The 18,948-nt window shown below is 40.0% G+C and overlaps 2 protein-coding genes across 4 annotated transcripts; one reads left to right on the top strand and one right to left on the bottom strand.

The window, feature by feature from the left end:
• Window positions 1-7,327: 7,327 nt before the first annotated feature.
• Window positions 7,328-10,985, bottom strand: LOC103152574 (mitochondrial inner membrane protease ATP23 homolog). Its single transcript, XM_007573086.2, has 6 exons — window positions 10,819-10,985; window positions 10,548-10,593; window positions 9,010-9,091; window positions 8,788-8,925; window positions 7,939-8,022; window positions 7,328-7,847 (listed from the first exon to the last, which is right to left on the bottom strand). The coding sequence occupies exons 1-6, from the start codon at window positions 10,964-10,966 to the stop codon at window positions 7,644-7,646; spliced, it is 702 nt and encodes a 233-aa protein (XP_007573148.1). The 5' UTR covers window positions 10,967-10,985; the 3' UTR covers window positions 7,328-7,643.
• Window positions 10,986-11,039: 54 nt separating this feature from the next.
• LOC103152575 (RNA polymerase II-associated protein 3-like) lies at window positions 11,040-18,718 on the top strand. 3 transcript variants are annotated; one of them, XM_007573089.2, is made up of 17 exons: window positions 11,040-11,127; window positions 12,271-12,431; window positions 12,768-12,929; window positions 13,015-13,110; window positions 13,210-13,337; window positions 13,967-14,088; window positions 14,290-14,360; window positions 14,440-14,562; window positions 14,635-14,762; window positions 14,858-14,979; window positions 15,957-16,027; window positions 16,105-16,197; window positions 16,280-16,464; window positions 17,128-17,293; window positions 18,140-18,237; window positions 18,325-18,425; window positions 18,505-18,718. In XM_007573089.2, the coding sequence occupies exons 2-17, from the start codon at window positions 12,279-12,281 to the stop codon at window positions 18,588-18,590; spliced, it is 1,905 nt and encodes a 634-aa protein (XP_007573151.1). In that variant the 5' UTR covers window positions 11,040-11,127; window positions 12,271-12,278; the 3' UTR covers window positions 18,591-18,718. The 3 variants fall into 3 exon arrangements, with proteins under 3 accessions (XP_007573151.1, XP_016516691.1, XP_007573149.1); XM_007573087.2 differs by lacking the exon at window positions 11,040-11,127 and adding an exon at window positions 11,711-12,052; XM_016661205.1 differs by lacking the exon at window positions 11,040-11,127 and having other exon boundaries at window positions 11,709-12,431.
• Window positions 18,719-18,948: the final 230 nt, after the last annotated feature.

Consider the following 18,948-nt stretch of genomic DNA (forward strand, 5'->3'; position numbering starts at 1 on the left):
TTGACTCGTAGGGTGCTGCTCTATAGGCCCGTCTTTTTCCAACAGCTCAGTCCGCTGTCCCAGTTCCTGTCTGTCCTGTCAGAGACGAGCAAATGTCAGGGAAAAGAAAACGTCCTGTAATCCTCCCCTCACACTGAAGACACGGTAATCCCTCCAGCCGTGGATGTTCAGGTTCAGCTGCCGCGCCTGCTGCCGCAGCTCAGCCATGGAAGTGTGACAAAGCCTCCCCAGATTGGAGGACAGCTCTCTGGACTAGCAACACCAGAGAGGAGAGGTCAAAGTAAATTGGCTCACCGGGGAGCCCGGTCCACCCCGCAAGCGTTCGCCCACTCGTCCCAGTGACGAATCCCAGTTCCCACAGGTCACCCGCTTAGCTCCGAGATGGACGGCGGCGTTTCACAAATGGAGCGGGAAGGAAAACGAGGTGATCCTCTCAATGTCACCAGAGTCTCACATGGCACAGGGTGTTCACAGGCAGCAAATCTGTTCGCTTTGGCGGGCCTACATGGCGCCGAGGCTTAAGCTGGGTTTGAGGCTTGTCACAAGTCAACGTGTTGCATCTGTAGCATCGTCTTTCACTTTGCGGCTTCTTCAAAAGCAGCTAATTCTTTATCAGAAAAAAAGGTTGAATGGACTACAAATTAGAAAAGGTGAGAAGTTTAATTTATCTATGAAAGTCTGTTTTTACGTGTAATGCGATATAATGAATTGAACTGCGAATGCCAGCCGATACCACATAAAGTAACTCAGTATTTTCTGCTTCCCAAGATCCATTTTCTTTCCTGGGAACTTTGTGTTTGGAGTTTGCACATCATTTGTTAGACGTGATTTACAAAAAATGTTCAGGAATAGGCAAATTTTCCATAAATAACTTGGAGTTCTGTCCCACAGAAACAACCTGCCAACAGGCGAATCTGTGAAAGTTAACAGGAGGAGATTTACTTCACAAATAAAACAAAACATCAACTACAACAATAAATGTAAAATAACATTTTAAAAACGTACCGCGGCTGCTGTTTCCAAGCTTCCGCCTCACAGAGCAGCCTTCCCCCTGACACTACCCCACTCAGCTCCTTCAGACTAGCAGCAGCAATTAGCAAACACCTGCTGGAACTGTGCATCAGCTGAGCTCATTACAGGAGCTACTTCTCAGGCCATCGCTGATAAAAAACGCTGTTAAAGGGTTAATAGAGGAGCCACTTTATGATGACTTCCTGAAGGCAGAGCTTCAGAAAGAGCAGGAGTTTTTAAAGAGACAGAGGCCCAATTTCAAGGCATTAAGTATCAAAGTCAAATTTATTTTAAGCCAGAAAAGAAATGGCTAAAATGTTTGATTTAACTATATTAAATCAACAATTTAATATACTTAAAATAAATTGTTGGTTGTTTTCCTGTGTGACCATGTACTAATAAAATATATCAAATTATTTCAGTGCTTTTTACTCATCTCTAGCAGGAAAACTGCAGTTAGCTGCTGTACCTCTGCTTCCTCCTGTCGCTGGATGGGCTCTCCTCCGTCCACGGCTGAAGAGTTTACCAGATTACTTTCAAACACACGTGACTCACGCTGCACTTTTCAAGGTTAGCTGAGATGGAGGCTGGGGTGTATTAATGAGCCTGTTACTTCGGGGGAGGTAATAAAAAGAAAAGCAGCTCTGCTCCTGTACCCTGGGACATTGTCCAGCGGTTGTTATGTTAATCATTCGGGCCTAATTAATATCATGCATATTATTAGGAAAATGAAGACCCAAATGCCACCACGTGTTAATTGCCATAGAAGAAGCTTTTTTTTTCTTCTCAGTGAATGTTAAGTTTGCCCTCACTAATTTACCTAAAGCCTTCATTAGAAAAGGAGTATCTGACGGTTTTTTTTTTTTTTTTACATTTTCAGGGGCAGCAGAGGGAAACACACACTTTTTATTTTTTAAAAAAAATCACATTTTAGATTGATTGCAGTTAAGGATTTTACAGGTTGACTGTCCCAGTAAACCTGCGCTCAACGCAGGATGTTTGGTGGTATCAAGAAGATCTACAGTGCACCAGTGTGTGTGCGTGGGTGTTTATGTGGGCATGTGTGTGTGTGCGTTTTGAGGGGATTTCCTGATGTAATCTCCCCTTCTTTCATTTCTAATAAACCTCATTCAGCATGCCACAAATCCCTCCACTTACTGTTGCTATTGAGATGACGTGGGAAAAGGAAAAGCTGGTTTGTCTCTCCACCTCCTCTCCGTCAGCAAAGGGCCACACATACGACTGTCAAAACCAACAAAACATCCAAATATTTATGTTTTCTTCACTTGACTTGTATGGAAGTTAAAGCTGCCGTTAAAGCTCGGTAATATCCTCTAAAACCCAACACTCCCTGACAGATTCTGATACAATCAAAATTACCGTGAAACATAATTATAACCATCTACAGCGTTTCTGAAAAACTTTCTTTTCTTTTCTTTTTTTTTTTTAAACTTGAGTTGAGTTCTGCCATAATGCGGCCCCGCTGAAACACCGGGGCCAAACAGTCGAGTCCAAGTTGCATAAATTTGTCGTAATTTCAGGATGATCTTTGCCAACTTTCAACAGCTCCTTAATTAATCCTCAACTAGCACACATAATTAATTGATTTACATGCGCACCCCCCACAGCAGGCTCCAGCAGGGCCTTCCTGCTGGGGAAGTTAATTGTCAGGTTGGACCGTTCGCCTCCAGAGACTTTGTGCTGTGAATTACAATGAGTTGAACTCTTTTTCTCCTTTCACTGTTGCCTGTTAATAATCAAATTACACTTCCAAGCACTTTATTTAAAAAAACAAAACAAACAAACAAAAAAAAAACAGATGCTATAAGTCAGTTTTCAATCAGTCCTAAATAAATAGTTCAAATATTTTTAATTGGGGTTTTTGTGGAGTGTTTATGAGGAGTCAGTATCTTATTTACAGTGGGAAAAAAAACAACTCACATCTTTACATCTGAATTTTAAAAAACCAATACAGAAAAAACAAACTTTAACAGTTCCTGAAATGGGAATACAGTAGTTGTCATCTTGCTTGGGAAGTTGTCGGTTCGATTTCAACTTCCTCTGCCTCAAAATGCTGACGTGCCCCTGGGCGAGACACTTAAGACACCTGCTCACATTTGCAAGTGTGACTTAGTGAATGTGTTCCTCTGAGTGTTGGAAAAAACATTTTTTAAAATGTGAGCAACATCATTGCTATTCCTGCTTCAGTCTTTTACTTTTACATCAGCTAGCTTGGTTAGCATTACTTTACAAGCTATCCAAATTATTCCCAGTCATTGCTGTGACCATAACCCAATTGTAACATGGAAATTAAAATGTTTTGCTAATGAAATGATTATTATTAATCTTTGCTGTTGTTAATTCAAATGAATTTAAATGATTTATTACAAGAACAGCATGTTTTCTATTGCTGTTGAGAGAAACTGAATGCCCTGCTGTGCAGTAATGTTTTGTTACATATTTTAGTGATTGACCTTTTTTTATTTAGTAGATTTTGTCCAATAAAACATGTCGGATATGATGTCAGGTGATAAAACGAGTTCCAGGTTGCCCTTCTCGATCTACACTCTTGTCCTCATAAAACTAAATTTGACTTTTTCCCCCCAGGCTAAGGAACCGGTGAGTGGTCCGAGTGTATTTCCTTCTCCCAGCATTCCCCCTGAGTTTTGGAGACGGGACAGAAAAACGAATATCACAGCCAAGCCACACCGCGTCATCCTGCAGCCTTTTTGTCTCTAGTTTATTTTGCTGCTTTATTTCAAGCCATGTTCACTTCAAAGTCATCTGAGACCTTGAGAAAGAACATAGCCTACATGCGTTTTATTTTTTCCGTCAAAATGTAGAATTTCACCCCCCTCCCCCCAGAAGAATGGATTAAACAGACACTTTCTTCTTTATTAAAGACAGCTTTGCTTATCACATCACTTTGAAAAGCTAAATAATTTAAGTGGCTCATTATCAGCTTCTGGCCTCGGAAGAACAGACACCTCAAACTGCACCGAGGCAGCTGGGTGTCTCCGCTTTTCACTGTCTTCTCAGCACAATAGCTAAATTTGACTTTCTACTAATTAATGAGATGAGTTCATTACTGCTCTTGAGGTTAATGTGTTGTCCTACAGCAGATTAGTGAAGGGATTCTGGTGCTGCTGGAGCATCCTAATTAAATCACAGTGGGTGCTACCTGCTTGAATAGATGAAAATAATGAAAGTCGTCACTCTTCTCAGCAGCAACTTGATTACCGTGTCCTATCTCTGCTCATAAAAAGCTCTACAGTCACCTGCAACAGAACACAGTGAAATTAATTCAATTATACCAAGCAATAAAAGAGTGAAAGCGGTTTATTTGGAAGTTTGATTTGGATGTACTTGGTCCTGATCATAGAAATTGGTGGGCCAAAAGTGCCATCTAAAGGACAGCAGCGGAAGAGCAGCCAAACGGTGCCATAGCTACAATTTTCTGCTAAAATACGGTACTCTAAAATACAGTGAGTTTAATAAAAGTTCCACTGAACACCTTTATTAGTTGTGTTAGTTGTTGTATTTGGATGTCATTTTGCATGTATGGAGATAGATCAGGGCCATAAATTTCTTTCAGTTGGAGTTTGGAGAGGTAAATTAGGCTTGATATTTTTTAAATTTTTACTTCTCATTTTGAATATAACTTAGATATTTCTGTTACCAGAAGATAAATCTGCCTCAAAATCTCATCTGACCAGAATTGAGAGGCAATTTGCCTCTAATGTGGAGAGCACATTAGCATCTTTTTTCTGACTATTTTAATAACACACATTTTAGTTTTGAATTTATTATATTTCATTTAAAATGTTCTGTGGTAAAGCTGTTTCCATTGCTAAGAAATAAATCTGCTTGAGTTGTTTTGCAACTTGTAATTGCAAAACAACACCTTAAAAGCTGTCTATTTCATAAAATATTAGTTTTTGCAGTTTTATTCCCATGAAAGTATACGTCATTCTTTTTATTTTAGTTGTTTTATTATTAATAGTATTGGATGTTTTCATTCTGCTTAAAATTATCATTCAGCTTCACAAGTTCCCTCAACTTGATGGACAGGGTTAGCATCTAGGAAAATACAGAAACATCACATTACATTACTCACTTTAAGACTACTTTCCATTTTATGTATTTTTGTTTCTATTATTAGATAAATTTACTAAAAATAAATTTCATCGACATTACCAACTCCCTTAAATGTACAGGCTGCTTTAATGTGTTTTAGCTAACTACTTTTTTATGATATCTTTCGGCTTCTACTGATTTATCTTCAAAAAAATTGTAATTGTTTTTTTCTATCTGAGTGGAGAGATTTCAGATTTTTCATTACTAAGACATAGATTTGCTTAAGTATTAGTAAGTTTCCTTAGTATTTGTAGCGTTAGCATCTTTAACAACTTGGAGATCACCTGTTAGCTTGTTTCGTTTTATTTAAAAATGCCATTCTGCTTTTTAGCAGAACCTACTATTTATTTATGACAGACTGTTATGTACTTGTATTTGAATGATTCACACTTTATTTTATTTTTGTTCCAAACATTAAACTGTTTGACCTTTTTACTTTTGATTTGCAAACAGCTTTTATTCCCATGCTAGCATGCTGACTGATAGCACGTTCTATGCTACATGTTAGCATTACTTCATTTAAGTTTGTGTGTTAGGAACACTTTTCACTTTTCATGAAAGACTTTTCCTTTTGCTCCTGACCTCAGCATGTTTAAGGTGAATCCTAGCTACACCAAACAGCTTCAGCCATCAGTCATTTTACACATCCAGCCTTGTTTGTGCATGTCAAATTTCATCAAATGTATTTGGCAGCTATTATTTGTTTACATGCCCGATTCCATTAGTAATGCCATTGTTCAGAGTGATTTCTTCATTTAGCCTGCCTGGGTGTACAAATCCAAATATCATTTCTGTCTTTAGTCTTCTTGTCTTTGCCTCGCATTAATCCTCCCCGTCTCAAAGCTGTCCTCATCATTTTCTTGGTGATGATTCCAAAATTATCCTAATCCCACCCACCCGCTTTGATGCTCAAGCCTAGACTCGTCCTCGGCTTTTGTGGTATTAAGTGGATCATATTAAGAGTAAAATATTACACTTTGGTACAAAAAAAAACAACACAGAGTGACTTTGTGATTACGATGCAGAGGCTGTGTTTGAGACAAGAAGTATGAAGAAATATCGGAGGATTTTGAGGCTAGCGCCAAACTTTTTCCCTCCTATAATCTGTGACGAGGGACACAAGAGTCACTGAATGCTAAAACCAAATAAAGTTGTCAGTAATGTCCTTTTACAGAAGGCGCATGGATGTGAACAAAGCTTAGTGTATTGAGGAACATTTTCCATCATAATTACTGTTTCATTAAAAACTCATCTTGTTTGGGATTAGATCCACTCACTCAAGCTAGACTGACGCAACAGGGCACGACTCTCTCCTGCTGTTGACTTTGAGTTCCCAAGTCTTCAAATCACAAGAAACTTTTTCACTGTTACAATCACAACAGAATGATTTATACATATAAGAATCTGATAATAAATTCTGCAATTTCTGCCTCCACAAATCCTTAAGAAGTCCTGCTTACAATTTGTAATCCTGAGTCAAAGTAAAACCAAAATAAAATTCACAAGGCCTGTGAACATGAACCGCAGCAACTGAAAATACAACAAATGTTGCCATTTTGGTTCCCAAATCGAACCGAATTTACCAAACTATCAGATGGGAACACACTATGAAATGGAATTGCTTGGCCATAGAGACCATTTTTAAATTAAGAGTAAGGCTGTTTTGCTGCACTCATGAGAAAAAAACATTATGAATGAACTTCAGATGTTGAAGCAACTCGGAAATTGAAGCTTAGGCTGAACTGGGTCTTACAGCGACCCCAACTGTACCACCGAATTAGTTACAAAGTGGCTTAAGGACAACAAAGTGGATATTTTGAAGCTGCCATCAAAAAGTACTGATCTCAGCCCCATAAAAAATGAGTGTGAGAAAGGCAGCTGACAAAACGACTAATTTACACCAGTTTCATCACAAAGAATGGGCCAAAAGTCCATCAAACTCTTTTGAGAAGCTTCTGAAAGGAAACTCAAAATATTTGACCCAAGTCACACAGTTCAAAACACAAAATTCTGAATTTGAAGAAATTAAAACAACTCTTATCCTAACCGACCTAAAAGAGAAAAAAAATTTAGTCTAACCAAACGTTTCTTTTCATACATCTGGTTTCGTCTGTAGACCCACATGTGTTGATATCAAACTTTCACTGCAAAACATGACAGACGAAACAGAAATCTCTGATCTGGTTCCACCTCATTTAATTTTCAATCCCAAGTGTAAGATCAGTCGATACAACCTCTCAACACAACAGCAGAGTCGAAGAGGAAGAAAATGAAATGCATTGTTGCTCTCGCTTTAATTCATTGTCCAAAAAGACAAAATAGTCTCCAGCCCTTTCCCCACATGGCCTCGAGGTCCGGGCTGATGCACAGTACTACACCCCTCTCTGAATGTTTCAACTCAGTCATTTACTCCTGTCACACTGCAGCCTGTGACGCCGCCAGCCATCCATCGGCAATGTCACCCGAGCACCTGCAGGATTCCGATACGTCAAACACTAAAGGTTGGCGTAGTATCGATCCCTGTTCATGTATTCCCTGTAGGCGAACTTGGCGTCCTTATTGCCGTGTGGGATCCTTCCAAAAGGGGCGTGATCCTTGAAGCACGAGTCAAAGACCTCGTCGACGATCTTTTGTGCTTCCTCTTGGCTGACTTTTCGCACAGCCAGGATGGAGCGTACAGCGCGATCCCGGACACACTGCTGTTTGAAGAGAACGAAACGGGTTCCATTAAAGACATGGAGCTGGTTGTTTAAACGGCGTGTGTGAGACGTTTACGCCCGGCTCATGTACCTGGTGATGTGCCTTTAGGCCAAAGTTGAATCTGGAAACTTCATTGGTGAAGGAGCAATCCCCACTGAGGTTCGCTGCTCGAATCTAAAGGACACAAGAATGTCCAGTATAACACTGTTCAGCTTTGAAGATGTTCCAAAAACAGGAAAAAGATCAGTACGTCACTATGGCTACACCTTCTCACTCAGCAGATGTCAATGGAGCAACAATCAGCAATAAATAAAAATAAATTCTAAGATTAAAAAAAAATAATAAAAAATACATTCCATAATTCTAAATGCCATTTTAATGCCACTGCGCAAAATGGGAGAAGCTACTAATATGGTCATGAAATGTTTTATTTGTTCTCTCTAACTTTCCCAATTCTACTCAAAATATATGTGACCCCAGATTAATGAAAGCAAGGAATATTAGAGAAATACTAATAATCCAAATCAGAAAATAATTGCAGAGATTAAAAGAAAAAAAAATTATTATTGTTGTTATTATATGTTTAGCAATTCCATTTTTGCTGTGATACCACCTGGACATGTTCTGTGTCTTGACATGTATTTCTGTTGTTGTTCATTCTCTTATCTAATTGGATGTTTATTATTTTGCAGATTATTACCTCGGTTTGTTAGGCTGTAATGTTTGTTTTGTATGGACTAATTGTTGAACTAATTAAAACAAACAAACAAACAAAAACAAACAAACAAAGAGAAACTGGGGCGAAATCCCTTTTCAGAGCTGATTTTTGAAAAGTCTGTAAGAACAGAAACAACAGACGAAAAAAAAATGTTCCAAGAAGCCAAATACTTATTCTCCCAATTTCTTAACAGAACGGCGGTATTAAAAACTATTCCTCACCTCAGAACAAGCTAGATGTCTGAAGTTGTTGAACCAGTCCACGTGGGCCCGGCAGTGGTCGAACGCATGGATGAGCTCATGGGTGACCACTCGGTTCATGTGAGCCTGCTGGTGGATGTTGTTCTGACACAAAACAATCTGGAGGAGAGGAAACGCGACTCAGATGAAAAGACGAAACCCTGAAACGGTAAGACCATCTCGAGAACCCGTCTCATTTCCTACCTGAGAGGTGGCAGCGTCAAAGCCACCGCTGACCGTCCCATCGCAGTCCTCACAGGAGAAATGTCTGTCTTTATACACTTTGCTGAACACATGATGAAAAACAAAGGGAGGAGTGTGTGATACGCTGCAGGTAGGAGTGGAAACCACTGCAGCCAGTTAGCAGTTTCAGTAAATCACAGTGACCAGGATGAGGGCTAGAGGATGATTGTATCACAGACAGATTGGATCTCTACAGGCCGTGTTCCACTGGTGGTGACACTATCATGATTTGGGCCTGCTTGGTTGCATCACAGAAACATGTAGAATCATGAAAACATAGAAGTGGTAGTATTATTCTTTGGACGGATCGGTCCAAAAATATTGATAATATCAATACTAAGTCATTATTGGTATGAGATCATTACTAGCGTGGTTAGATTGATACTTTAGTTTCAGATTTCCTTATGAAATTTTATTTTATTTTTGTGTTGTAGTTTCTCATTTTTACTGTAAGAAAATATATATTTTATGCATTTGCTTATTTAGAAACAAATTTTAATTTGTTTTGTTGTTTTATTGTTTCTGTTAATCTTGCTAATATGTTATTAAAGTATTTTGAAGACCGATACATTTTTGTTCTAATCCTAAGGTTTCAACAATAGAATTCAAACAACAACAAAAAAACATGAAAACTTTGGACAAAAACCCCTAAATATCAGACGTTTGATATATCAAGCTTAATTAATAAAAAAAAGTATTGATAAAAGTATTGGTATCGTACTGCCCCTCAATTTATCTGACATTGGGCCCCTACTAAAACATGCACTATTGCACATCTTTAGCACTGTGAAATATATCAGCAATTTAAACAAAAGAGAAACATAAATGAATGAACTTCTGGAAAAAAAATATTATTCAGACACTGATTGAAGTAAATGTTTTGGTTTGAAAACATTAACCAAAAATGTATCATATTCAGGTTTTCCCTTCGAGTATTTTAAGCCTAGTGGCCCATCAGGCTTTACTTATTTTTTAAAGTCTTTTTCAAAAAGGTTTGATTTTTTTAAAGACTTTTGTAGTTGGTGTCCAGGTATTAATCATCCAATCGTTTAATAGCACATAATTATCAAGTGATATTTTAAAATTTCTTGTCAACATTTTTTTTAACTCAAAATCACGACGGGCCGCTGAATGAATGACTGCCTTAGCACCCAACCACCGCGCTCAGCAAGTTTTCTGGGGGAAAATTTGGTATTTGTGAAATATAGTGGAAGTAATATCTGGGTCAGTCTGCACGTGCGTTTAACATTAGTCATCCCACTATTGCCAACTTAGCAACATTATTGCTATATTTAGTGACTTTTCGGAAATACACATCGGCATTATACAATAATTACATTCGTAGAAGAAAATGTGACTGAACGTTCACTGATGATTTAAATATTGTTTAGTAAAAAAAAAAGCAGTAGAAGTAACTTTTGTATTTTGCATCCTATCTATGTTACAGTTGACGTTAACATGTCGTTTCCGGTTATAGACAGCCGTGTAGGCCAACGTACCAGCCGGAGTTCTTCATGGCATTGAGCAGGAGTTTGGCATATGGACCTGCCAGGGACACACAGAAGAGTTAGCACACAGAGGAGTTAGCTTTAGCTGAAGCCACCTACCATTCACAACCAATCAGTTAGCTCCTTGAGCTAATGCTACATGCTACACACCGTCACGGCTCATGCATTCAAATAACAAGCACATCATTTGTTCAAATTAAGACGTCTGCAGCTCGGAAGGCTTTCCCTCTAAAATGCTACATAAGCAAGCGTCGATACTCACTAATTTCCATGGCGAACGTTAACATGACCTGACACTTGTTTCTGGATGTGAACAGGTTGTCTCTGATTGTGATGTGCTTGGGTTTCCTCGCTTTTCTCTCCGGGAAGAGGTCATATCCATATTCCTCATCTTGCTTGTTCTGATCCATTGTGTTGGATACGTCCAGTGTGGAAATGTCAGCATAAAGTTCTCTGGGCTTTCCACCGCTAGCTAACAGGAGAGGTCATTGCTGGGTTTCTACATCACGTGGTTCCGTGGTCAAAGTTGACCGATGAAATTTTCAGACAAAACAATTGTTTAAAATATCAGGTATGTGAAATCTTTAAAGAACATTTTCCTGTCATTTTTTTTATAATATAAATTATTTATTTTCTTTTTTAGTTTTATATGAGGGGGTGCGCATCATTTATCACCCGGCGAGACACCGGTGCGCCGGGTGGGCGTCATTTGCACACTATTTTGGTTTCCAAATAAGAGTTGCTTTATTGTCAAATTAAAATTATCTCAGATATTGAATTATTACAGTGAATCTGGAAAGAATGACGACTTTGCATTAGTACTTTTTACACTGTAGCGCTTTTTATTTCAAGATGAAATAAATTTAATATTGTGTTCTATTTGTACTTAAAAATAACATGATTTTCTGATTACAAATTTAGAATTACAACAACAAACACAGCAAAAATTCTATTAAGTTTTCACGTATTAATGTTGTCATAAAATCTCATTACTCTAACTCTGATAAGTCTGACTTTCTTCAACTGGGGAAAACCCGTTTCGCTAAATTTAATTCCACCTTCATCGCCTCTTCGTCACTTTTAGCCGCGTCTTGCACCGGCTGACTGTTAAGGGCTTCCCCAAGTGTCGTCTCCTTTCAGAAAAGTGTGAACTGTAGTGCTAACTGACGAAAATTTGTGAGCCAAACAGATAAACTCATCTTAATTCCACACACATAGCTCAGTTATCAGTGTATTTTTCATAGAAGCATTTTCGTAAAAGTTCCGTATTTAAAATATTAAAATAAAATAAAATAAATTGTTTTTGCTTTACGGAGATTGTTTTGTTATAGACGATCTTTGGTTACGTCGTGGATACGTAGAGCAAAGGCTGCTGGTCCTCCGCTGTCATGGCTCCGAACATAAACAGAATGTCGTGACTAACGACATTTTTCGGAGTCTTTTGTTACTTTAGCGGTCACTACGAATTAACTGTGAATCCAGGAAAGAAGCGGCAGGTATTTCAGAACGCCATAATTAAAGCACATTCATATCCGGCCTCTTTTAATCCAATGATGGTTCCGTTTTGCTAAGCTGTTAGCTGCTGGAGTATCACAAAACGTGATTCTCGTGTTTTACCTCGATGCTGCTGCTGCTGCTGTTGCTTGGATGTGAAGACTAAAGCACAGAGAAGTGAAGTGAAAGAGTTTTCCAAAAATAAATGTCTGTTTGGCAGAGGGAAGCATGTCCGGGGAGGACAAGGCCGTGGAGTTACAGCTGCAGATACGGCAGAATGCGGAGGATCTTCACAGTTTCATGAGGGAGCTGGACAACTGGGAGGCAGACATCAAGAGGAAGGATCAGGAGCTGAGGACTGGACGAGTCCAGGAGCTCCAGGTAGGACATCCCCTATTGTTAACAGCTTCTTTACACTGATACCCTTAAATAAAATCCAAGCTAATCATTTAACTGGCAAAAATTACAATCATAACTTTGAATATAATCAGGACTTAGAAAGTCAAAATTATGATTTTGTCTTAAAATTAAGACGTTTAATCTCATAATTGTGATATTGAAACTCACAATTATGACTTTAAATATCATTATTAGGACTTTATGACTTTGACTCTTATTATTAAGACTTTAAAACTTGTAATTACGTCTTCCTGTTGGACTTTACAGTTTCTTCCTTGGCTCTAATGGCATTCTATAAGTCTGTGTGTCTTGTTGCAGAAAACCCTTCCACCTGTGCGTAACAAGGGATACAGGTCAAAGATGAGGGAGAAGAGGAGGAAACAGGCGCCTGCTGCTGACGGCGACACGAACGCAGAGGAGCCCAGACCAGCTTCCAGACTCAAATCCTGTGATTATCGATCGTGGGACAAGTTCGACGTGGTAACCCAACGTCTCACCTTGGCTTTCCACAACCTGACTTTTCATGCAACAAACGGTGATTACACATTCTTCCTCTTGTCGGCAGGATAAAGCTCTGGCAGAAATGGACAAGGAGGCCGAGTCCAACGAGTCCGACCAGGAGGAGGTGGACAAGGACAGAGCTCTGGCTGAGAAGGAGAACGTAATGAAGTTTCTATGTGTGACACGCAGGCAGAGAGAGAGAGGCCAGGGGTTAAAAGATGTCAACTGCTTTGTTGTTTTGTTTTTTTCTTGTTTCCAGGGTAACAAGTTGTTTAAAGAGGGGAAGTATGACGAGGCCATAGAGTGTTACACTAGAGGGATGGCTGCTGATCCATACAACCCTGTGCTTCCCACCAACAGAGCCACGTCCTTCTTCAGACTTAAGAAGTAAGTCTGACTTCACTGTAAACAAATGGGTTTCATTCGAGCGATCAGTAATCGATTGATTATCATTTATCTACTTCACAACTGTACAAAATAGATATGTACAGATGCAAAGTAGATAAATGGTAACCCTGGTTACGTAAAATCGACTGTTGAGCTTTACATCATGTTACAGAGCTTCAGAAAGAGCAGGAGTTTTTAAAGAGACAGAGGATCAATATCAAGGCGTTAAATTACAAAGTCAAATTTCTTTTAAGACATTTGATACATATGACATTTTTATAACAACTGAAGTTAGAATAGTTACTTAACTGTGTTATAAAATGGATCTACTTGCCTGGAAAATACATAATATTGCCCCTTAAAAACAAACAAAAAAAAAACTGAAAAGTGTGGTGCACATTTGTTTTCAGCTCCTTTAACTGACCTAGATCTCATTATAAATGCAGCTGTTCTGTAGCTTCATGAAGACCAAAGTACACATGAGAGAGATTTTATGAACATATGCTCATTATAACACATTGACGTTTGTGGTAAAATGTGAAAAAGTTTAAGATGAATAAATATTTTTGATAAGTTGAAGATGTTTTTCAGTTTTCTCTGGTCGTTGTGATAAATCTTTGCCTCACCAGGTATGCCGTGGCCGAGTCGGACTGCAACCTGGCCGTCGCCCTTGACAACAGCTACTATAAGGCGTATGCTAGGAGAGGAGCCGCTCGGTTTGCCCTGCAAAAACACCAGTTGGCTCTGGAAGGTCTGAATCAGATTAAACCTGGTTTTATCTGAACGGGTTTAAACCTGGTTTTATCTGATCGGGTTTAAACCTGGTTTTATCTGATCGGGTTTAAACCTGGTTTTATCTGAATGGGTAAAACCTGGTTTTATCTGAACGGGTTAAAAACTGTTTTTTTTTTTGAGCCGTCCTGATCTGAGGCTGTTGATTGTGTCTGGACAGATTACCAGATGGTCCTCCAGCTGGACCCGGGAAACGCCGAAGCCCAGAGTGAAGTGAAGAAACTCCAGGAGGTGAGGGTTGGGTGGGGTCAGTGGGGGTCAGGGTTCAGTTTGTCCTGCTGCTGTCTAACCCACGTTCTGGTCAGTTCAGATCCTTGCTCAGGTGGACGTCCGGGGTCCGGCCGTCCAGCCCGCCGAAGCCACCGCCGCCGACCAGCAGCGACAGCTGGAAGAGCAGCAGAGGAAACAGGAAGCTGTGATGCAGAAGGACAGAGTGAGTCCTGGTTTATCTCCTCTCTTCTGTGTCAGTTTGTTCTGAAACCCAATGGCGACATTTACTCCTCAGGGAAACGCTTACTTCAAAGAAGGGAAGTATGAGGCAGCCATAGAATGCTACAGCAGAGGAATGGAGGCAGACGGCATGAACGTCCTCCTGCCTGCCAACAGAGCCATGGCCTTCCTCAAGTTGGACAGGTAGAAACATCCAACAGTTTCACTCCATCCAACAAATGATAGCAGGAGATTGTTAGCAAACTCTCTCCATCTGTCCTCCATCTGTCTCTCTGCAGGTATAAAGAAGCAGAGGAGGACTGTACAGCAGCCATTTCTCTGGATGACACTTACTCCAAGGCCTTCGCCCGCCGCGGCACAGCCAGACTGGCCCTGGGGAAACTGCAGGAGGCCAAGGAAGGTGCTGCAGAGCTCCCACAGCAAACCAGCAGCAACATGCTGGGTTTATGGTTTTCAATAAGCATAGATTCCTCCTGTTTTTTTTTTTTTTTTCGTTCACATTTAAACAGACAGGCCACTCCTGGGAGGGTCCACCACTTTTTAGTGGTGCTGTTTGTGAAGCTGCACACTCCAAAATAAACAGCAATATTTTTGGTTTTCTTGAAAAAAAAAAAAAAGAAAGTAGGCAAAATTTTCAAAGACATATTTTCATAATTTTTTTCATTTGTTTATAAGTGTGTCAGTTTGTAAATTAAATACTTAACTGGCAACATAATTAAGATTGCTAATTAATTATGTAGTTAAACTGAATAATTGGTTAGCAAGCTAGATGAGCAAAATATTTAGTTAGGACGCTAAATATATAGCTTCAAACTAAATATTTGCATATTAGCTAAATATTTAGCTTAGAGCTAAATATTAAGCCTCAAACTAAGTATTTAGCTAACAAGCAAATATTTAGCTTCGAGTTAAACATTTATCTTGCTGATTAAATCGTTTAGTTTGAACCGTCACATGTAGAAATGAGTGAATGACGTGGTGAAAATTTGAGTTTGAAAAATGAACCTCCATTTTTTCTTTCTTGCTTTTAGACTTGCTAAAAACTCAAATTATTGCTGTTCATTTTTGACAGTGTAACTTTACACTCCACACTCCCCCTGCTCCATGTTTCCTCCAGTTTTGGATAACGGCTCCCAGTGGTTCATTGGAACATTTTGTTTGCAAATGGTTCCTCCGGACTGATAGATGACCGGAGGAACCAATGACAGGGGTTTTTAATTTTAGATCAAGGCTTGGTGTTCATCTTTTCTGAAGTCTTTTAGCCTACTTCATGGTGCCAGATGGGTTCTAATGATTCAGGCAGTAATGAGTTGTGTTAATCACTTCAGAGACTCCACATGTTTGAGTAATTGTCTTGACTTTCCGTGTGTATGTCAGATTTCCGGCGGTTGCTCCAGCTGGAGCCCGGGAACAAGCAGGCCCTGAATGAGCTGCAGAAGCTGCAGACGGTACGCTAACAACTGCTGGGTTTTCCATCTGAGCTGCTGAACTCTGACCCCTGAACTCTGGAGTCTTTCTCCTCCAGGATCCAGACTGCAGCGGCGCTCTGCAGGCGGAGGATGGCGCCCAGAGGAGGACGGTCCAACCCGTGGACAAACCAGAACATCTGCGCTCAACCGTCGGTTCCACAGCGATCTTAGCTGCGTCTGACTAAAGGTGTTTGTAAAACCCACTGAGTTCGCTTCTCCTCTGGCCTGCAGAAACCTCTGAGACGAATCGACATCCAGGAGATCAGCGGGAAGCTAGCGCTGCCCAGGCAGGAAGCTCTTCCTCCGTTAATCCAGGAAGTAGACGGGAAGACTGACTCGCCGCTGTCTTCATCGCCCAGCGCCAAGATCATCAAAATGGAGGAAGCAGCAGAAACACAGACACAGAGACATGACAGGTGACTTTTACATGCAAGGAGGGGAGGAAACCATGGTTACCACTGGGACTGGACCAAAAAACAATATTATCCATTAACTCAACGTTTGGTTTTTAACTCAAGATTTAATTTTTGAGTTTTATTTTAAACCAATGCAGTGCTTGGCTTTCCATGGGTGAGAGTGATGTCAGCAGGGCCGCCATCTTGTTTGGAAGTTACAGCTTCTGTTGAATTCAAGGCAAATCTATGATGGAATGTTAGGATTATGAGAATAAAGTCATAATATTACAATAATACAGTTGTAGTGATCTGAGACTAAGCTGTATGACAATAGTTGAAATAATGCAAGAACAAAGCATCAATATTACCAGAATATAGTCAGAATACTAGAGAAATGAAGTAATAATGTTATAAGAACTCCTTCACTAAAAAATTAAAATGAGAAATATTGAGCATCTTGTTAATCTGAAAAGTGTAGCTTGCATTTGCAATCCTCTAACTGATTTACTGACTTTATCCGTTTTCCCATCAGCCCTGGCACAATTTCCCTGTGTTTGCAACAGAAAAGCATTCCCATACCATGCTGCTGCCACCGCCGCCCTGCCCCCTGCAGGCCCGTTCCTCCTGCCATTTTTACATCCAGGTTTGTGGTGGCGTTCCTAACTGTTCTCCTGTGCTCTCCAGAGTTTCTGCCAGCAGAGACGCCAGCCAATCAGTTCAGGAGGAATCCACAGAAGCAGCTGAAGCACCAAGTTCAGACGTTCCTCCTGCTCCCAGCAGCAGCTTCCAGCTGGAGGCGGACCTCCGGAAGCTCAGCAAGCAGCCGGAGGCGGTTTACAGATACCTCAGGGTTAGCTGCATTCTCCTTTCGCTTCAGCACCGACAGCTCCATACTTTATTTCATTTTTAAGCCAAACATTTATTTCCTGAAGGCTTTTGGATGTAGAATAAAAAAAATAAAATAAAAAAAAAATCAGACCAAATCCAAAAGTTATGTGAACGTTTGGATTTGCCTTCCATTGTGCATTAAGTTCAGATTAATTCAAACAACCCTTGTGTTTTCTTTAATCCTGTGCGAATGTCATTTGAAGCGACAGAGCTGTACATGGACTTAATCAATCTTGTAGTTTAACACTTGGCCTCCAGGGGGCACTGTTTAGTAAAAGCTGGAAGACCGTTAACTGCAGAGTGATGTTGTCCGTTTCCATTATATTCACACAAAAACACGATCCAAATCCATTTTTCATTTTTATTTTTTTTTGCCTGAATGTGATTCATGTTTGACTTTTTCATGTTTGTCTGAACAGCCCAATTCCAGTCATAGAAAAAAATTAAATCCCATTTGAACCACTTCCACATGTGGTATTAAATCAGATACATAGATAATGCTTTTTTTCATACCAAATCCAATTTATTCATTTTTTCTGGCTTTTTTTTCCTTGAAAAAAAGTTTACAAATATTTAAAAAAACTTGCTGATTATGTTTGCACTCATTCCTTTTTTGGGGAGTTTACCTGAATTAAAATTGCTAAATAAACACAAACCAGATCAGAACATCACTCTGATCTATGGAAGCCCAAGGAGTCCATTTGTGAAAAAATAAAAACCTTCATGAACAGAAAGCTCGATGAATGGATAGAAGTCATTTATGGCTCTTCCATGTTTGGATGCTAAACATTCTTGTCCCTGTTGGCAGCAAATCAGTCCCTCAGCGTACAGCCAGATCTTCCAGAACTCTCTGGAGCCGGACCTGCTCTACCAGATCCTCAGAACTCTGCGTGATTTCTTCATAGGGTAAGCTGTCTAGACGTAAACATCAGAGCTGAGCTGCTTTTGTCCGTTCACTCTGCAAAACAGTTAAGACTGGCCTGTTTGGAGCAGGAATGAACCTCCAACCTCCATCTTGGAGACCCTCGGCTGTCTGGCGGGTGTGAGGCGCTTCCACATGGCCGTCATGTTCATGACGCCGCAGGACAAGAAAGGTGGGCTCCTTTTCATCCTCTGCCTTCTCGTTCATGTGAGATCATTGTTAAAAATGTGTCGTTTCCTCCCTCCTCTCAGTGCTGAAGGAGCTGTTTGACTTCCTGCTCCAAGCCCAGCTGGACCAGCCCACCGTTTCAGACCTGCAGAAGAAGTACGGAGTATGATGGACGGACAAACGTGTTCCCAGCTTCCAGCGTCTGCAATGCTTTTTCTTCAACCTGCCAAATATAACCTGACATTTGCTGAACTGATCACTTAACCAAATAAAACAGGTGTGTGTTTCTGAAACGTGTGTTCTTGTTTCACTGGATTTATTTTTCCAAGATGGAGCAAAGGAGGAGAATTAATCTAGTCAACTGCCAAAAACACCAGATTTCTGCAATTCAACACTGAATGATTACATCATTAATAAACAGTGTAATTAATAACACGGATTATTAATAACACAGATTAATAATCAGTGTTAGTTCTGATGTTAGTGTAGTGTTACCACTACACTAACATCAGATGGCTGATTTGATG

Source organism: Poecilia formosa, unplaced genomic scaffold, assembly GCF_000485575.1.
Source record: "Poecilia formosa unplaced genomic scaffold, Poecilia_formosa-5.1.2 Scaffold318, whole genome shotgun sequence".
NCBI lineage: Eukaryota > Metazoa > Chordata > Actinopteri > Cyprinodontiformes > Poeciliidae > Poecilia > Poecilia formosa.

What these genes read in the sequence shown, in the direction of transcription:
- LOC103152574 (XM_007573086.2), bottom strand. Translation starts at nt 10,966, where the DNA reads ATGGATCAGAACAAGCAAGATGAGGAATATGGATATGACCTCTTCCCG. An exon ending in GCCATGAAGAACTCCGGCTG is followed by an intron (nt 9,092 to 10,547) that starts GTACGTTGGCCT and finishes TCATGTGTTCAG; the next exon opens with CAAAGTGTATAAAGACAGAC. An exon ending in TTGACGCTGCCACCTCTCAG is followed by an intron (nt 8,926 to 9,009) that starts GTAGGAAATGAG and finishes CCTCTCCTCCAG; the next exon opens with ATTGTTTTGTGTCAGAACAA.
- LOC103152575 (XM_007573089.2), top strand. Translation starts at nt 12,279, where the DNA reads ATGTCCGGGGAGGACAAGGCCGTGGAGTTACAGCTGCAGATACGGCAG. An exon ending in GACGAGTCCAGGAGCTCCAG is followed by an intron (nt 12,432 to 12,767) that starts GTAGGACATCCC and finishes GTCTTGTTGCAG; the next exon opens with AAAACCCTTCCACCTGTGCG. An exon ending in CTCTGGCTGAGAAGGAGAAC is followed by an intron (nt 13,111 to 13,209) that starts GTAATGAAGTTT and finishes TCTTGTTTCCAG; the next exon opens with GGTAACAAGTTGTTTAAAGA.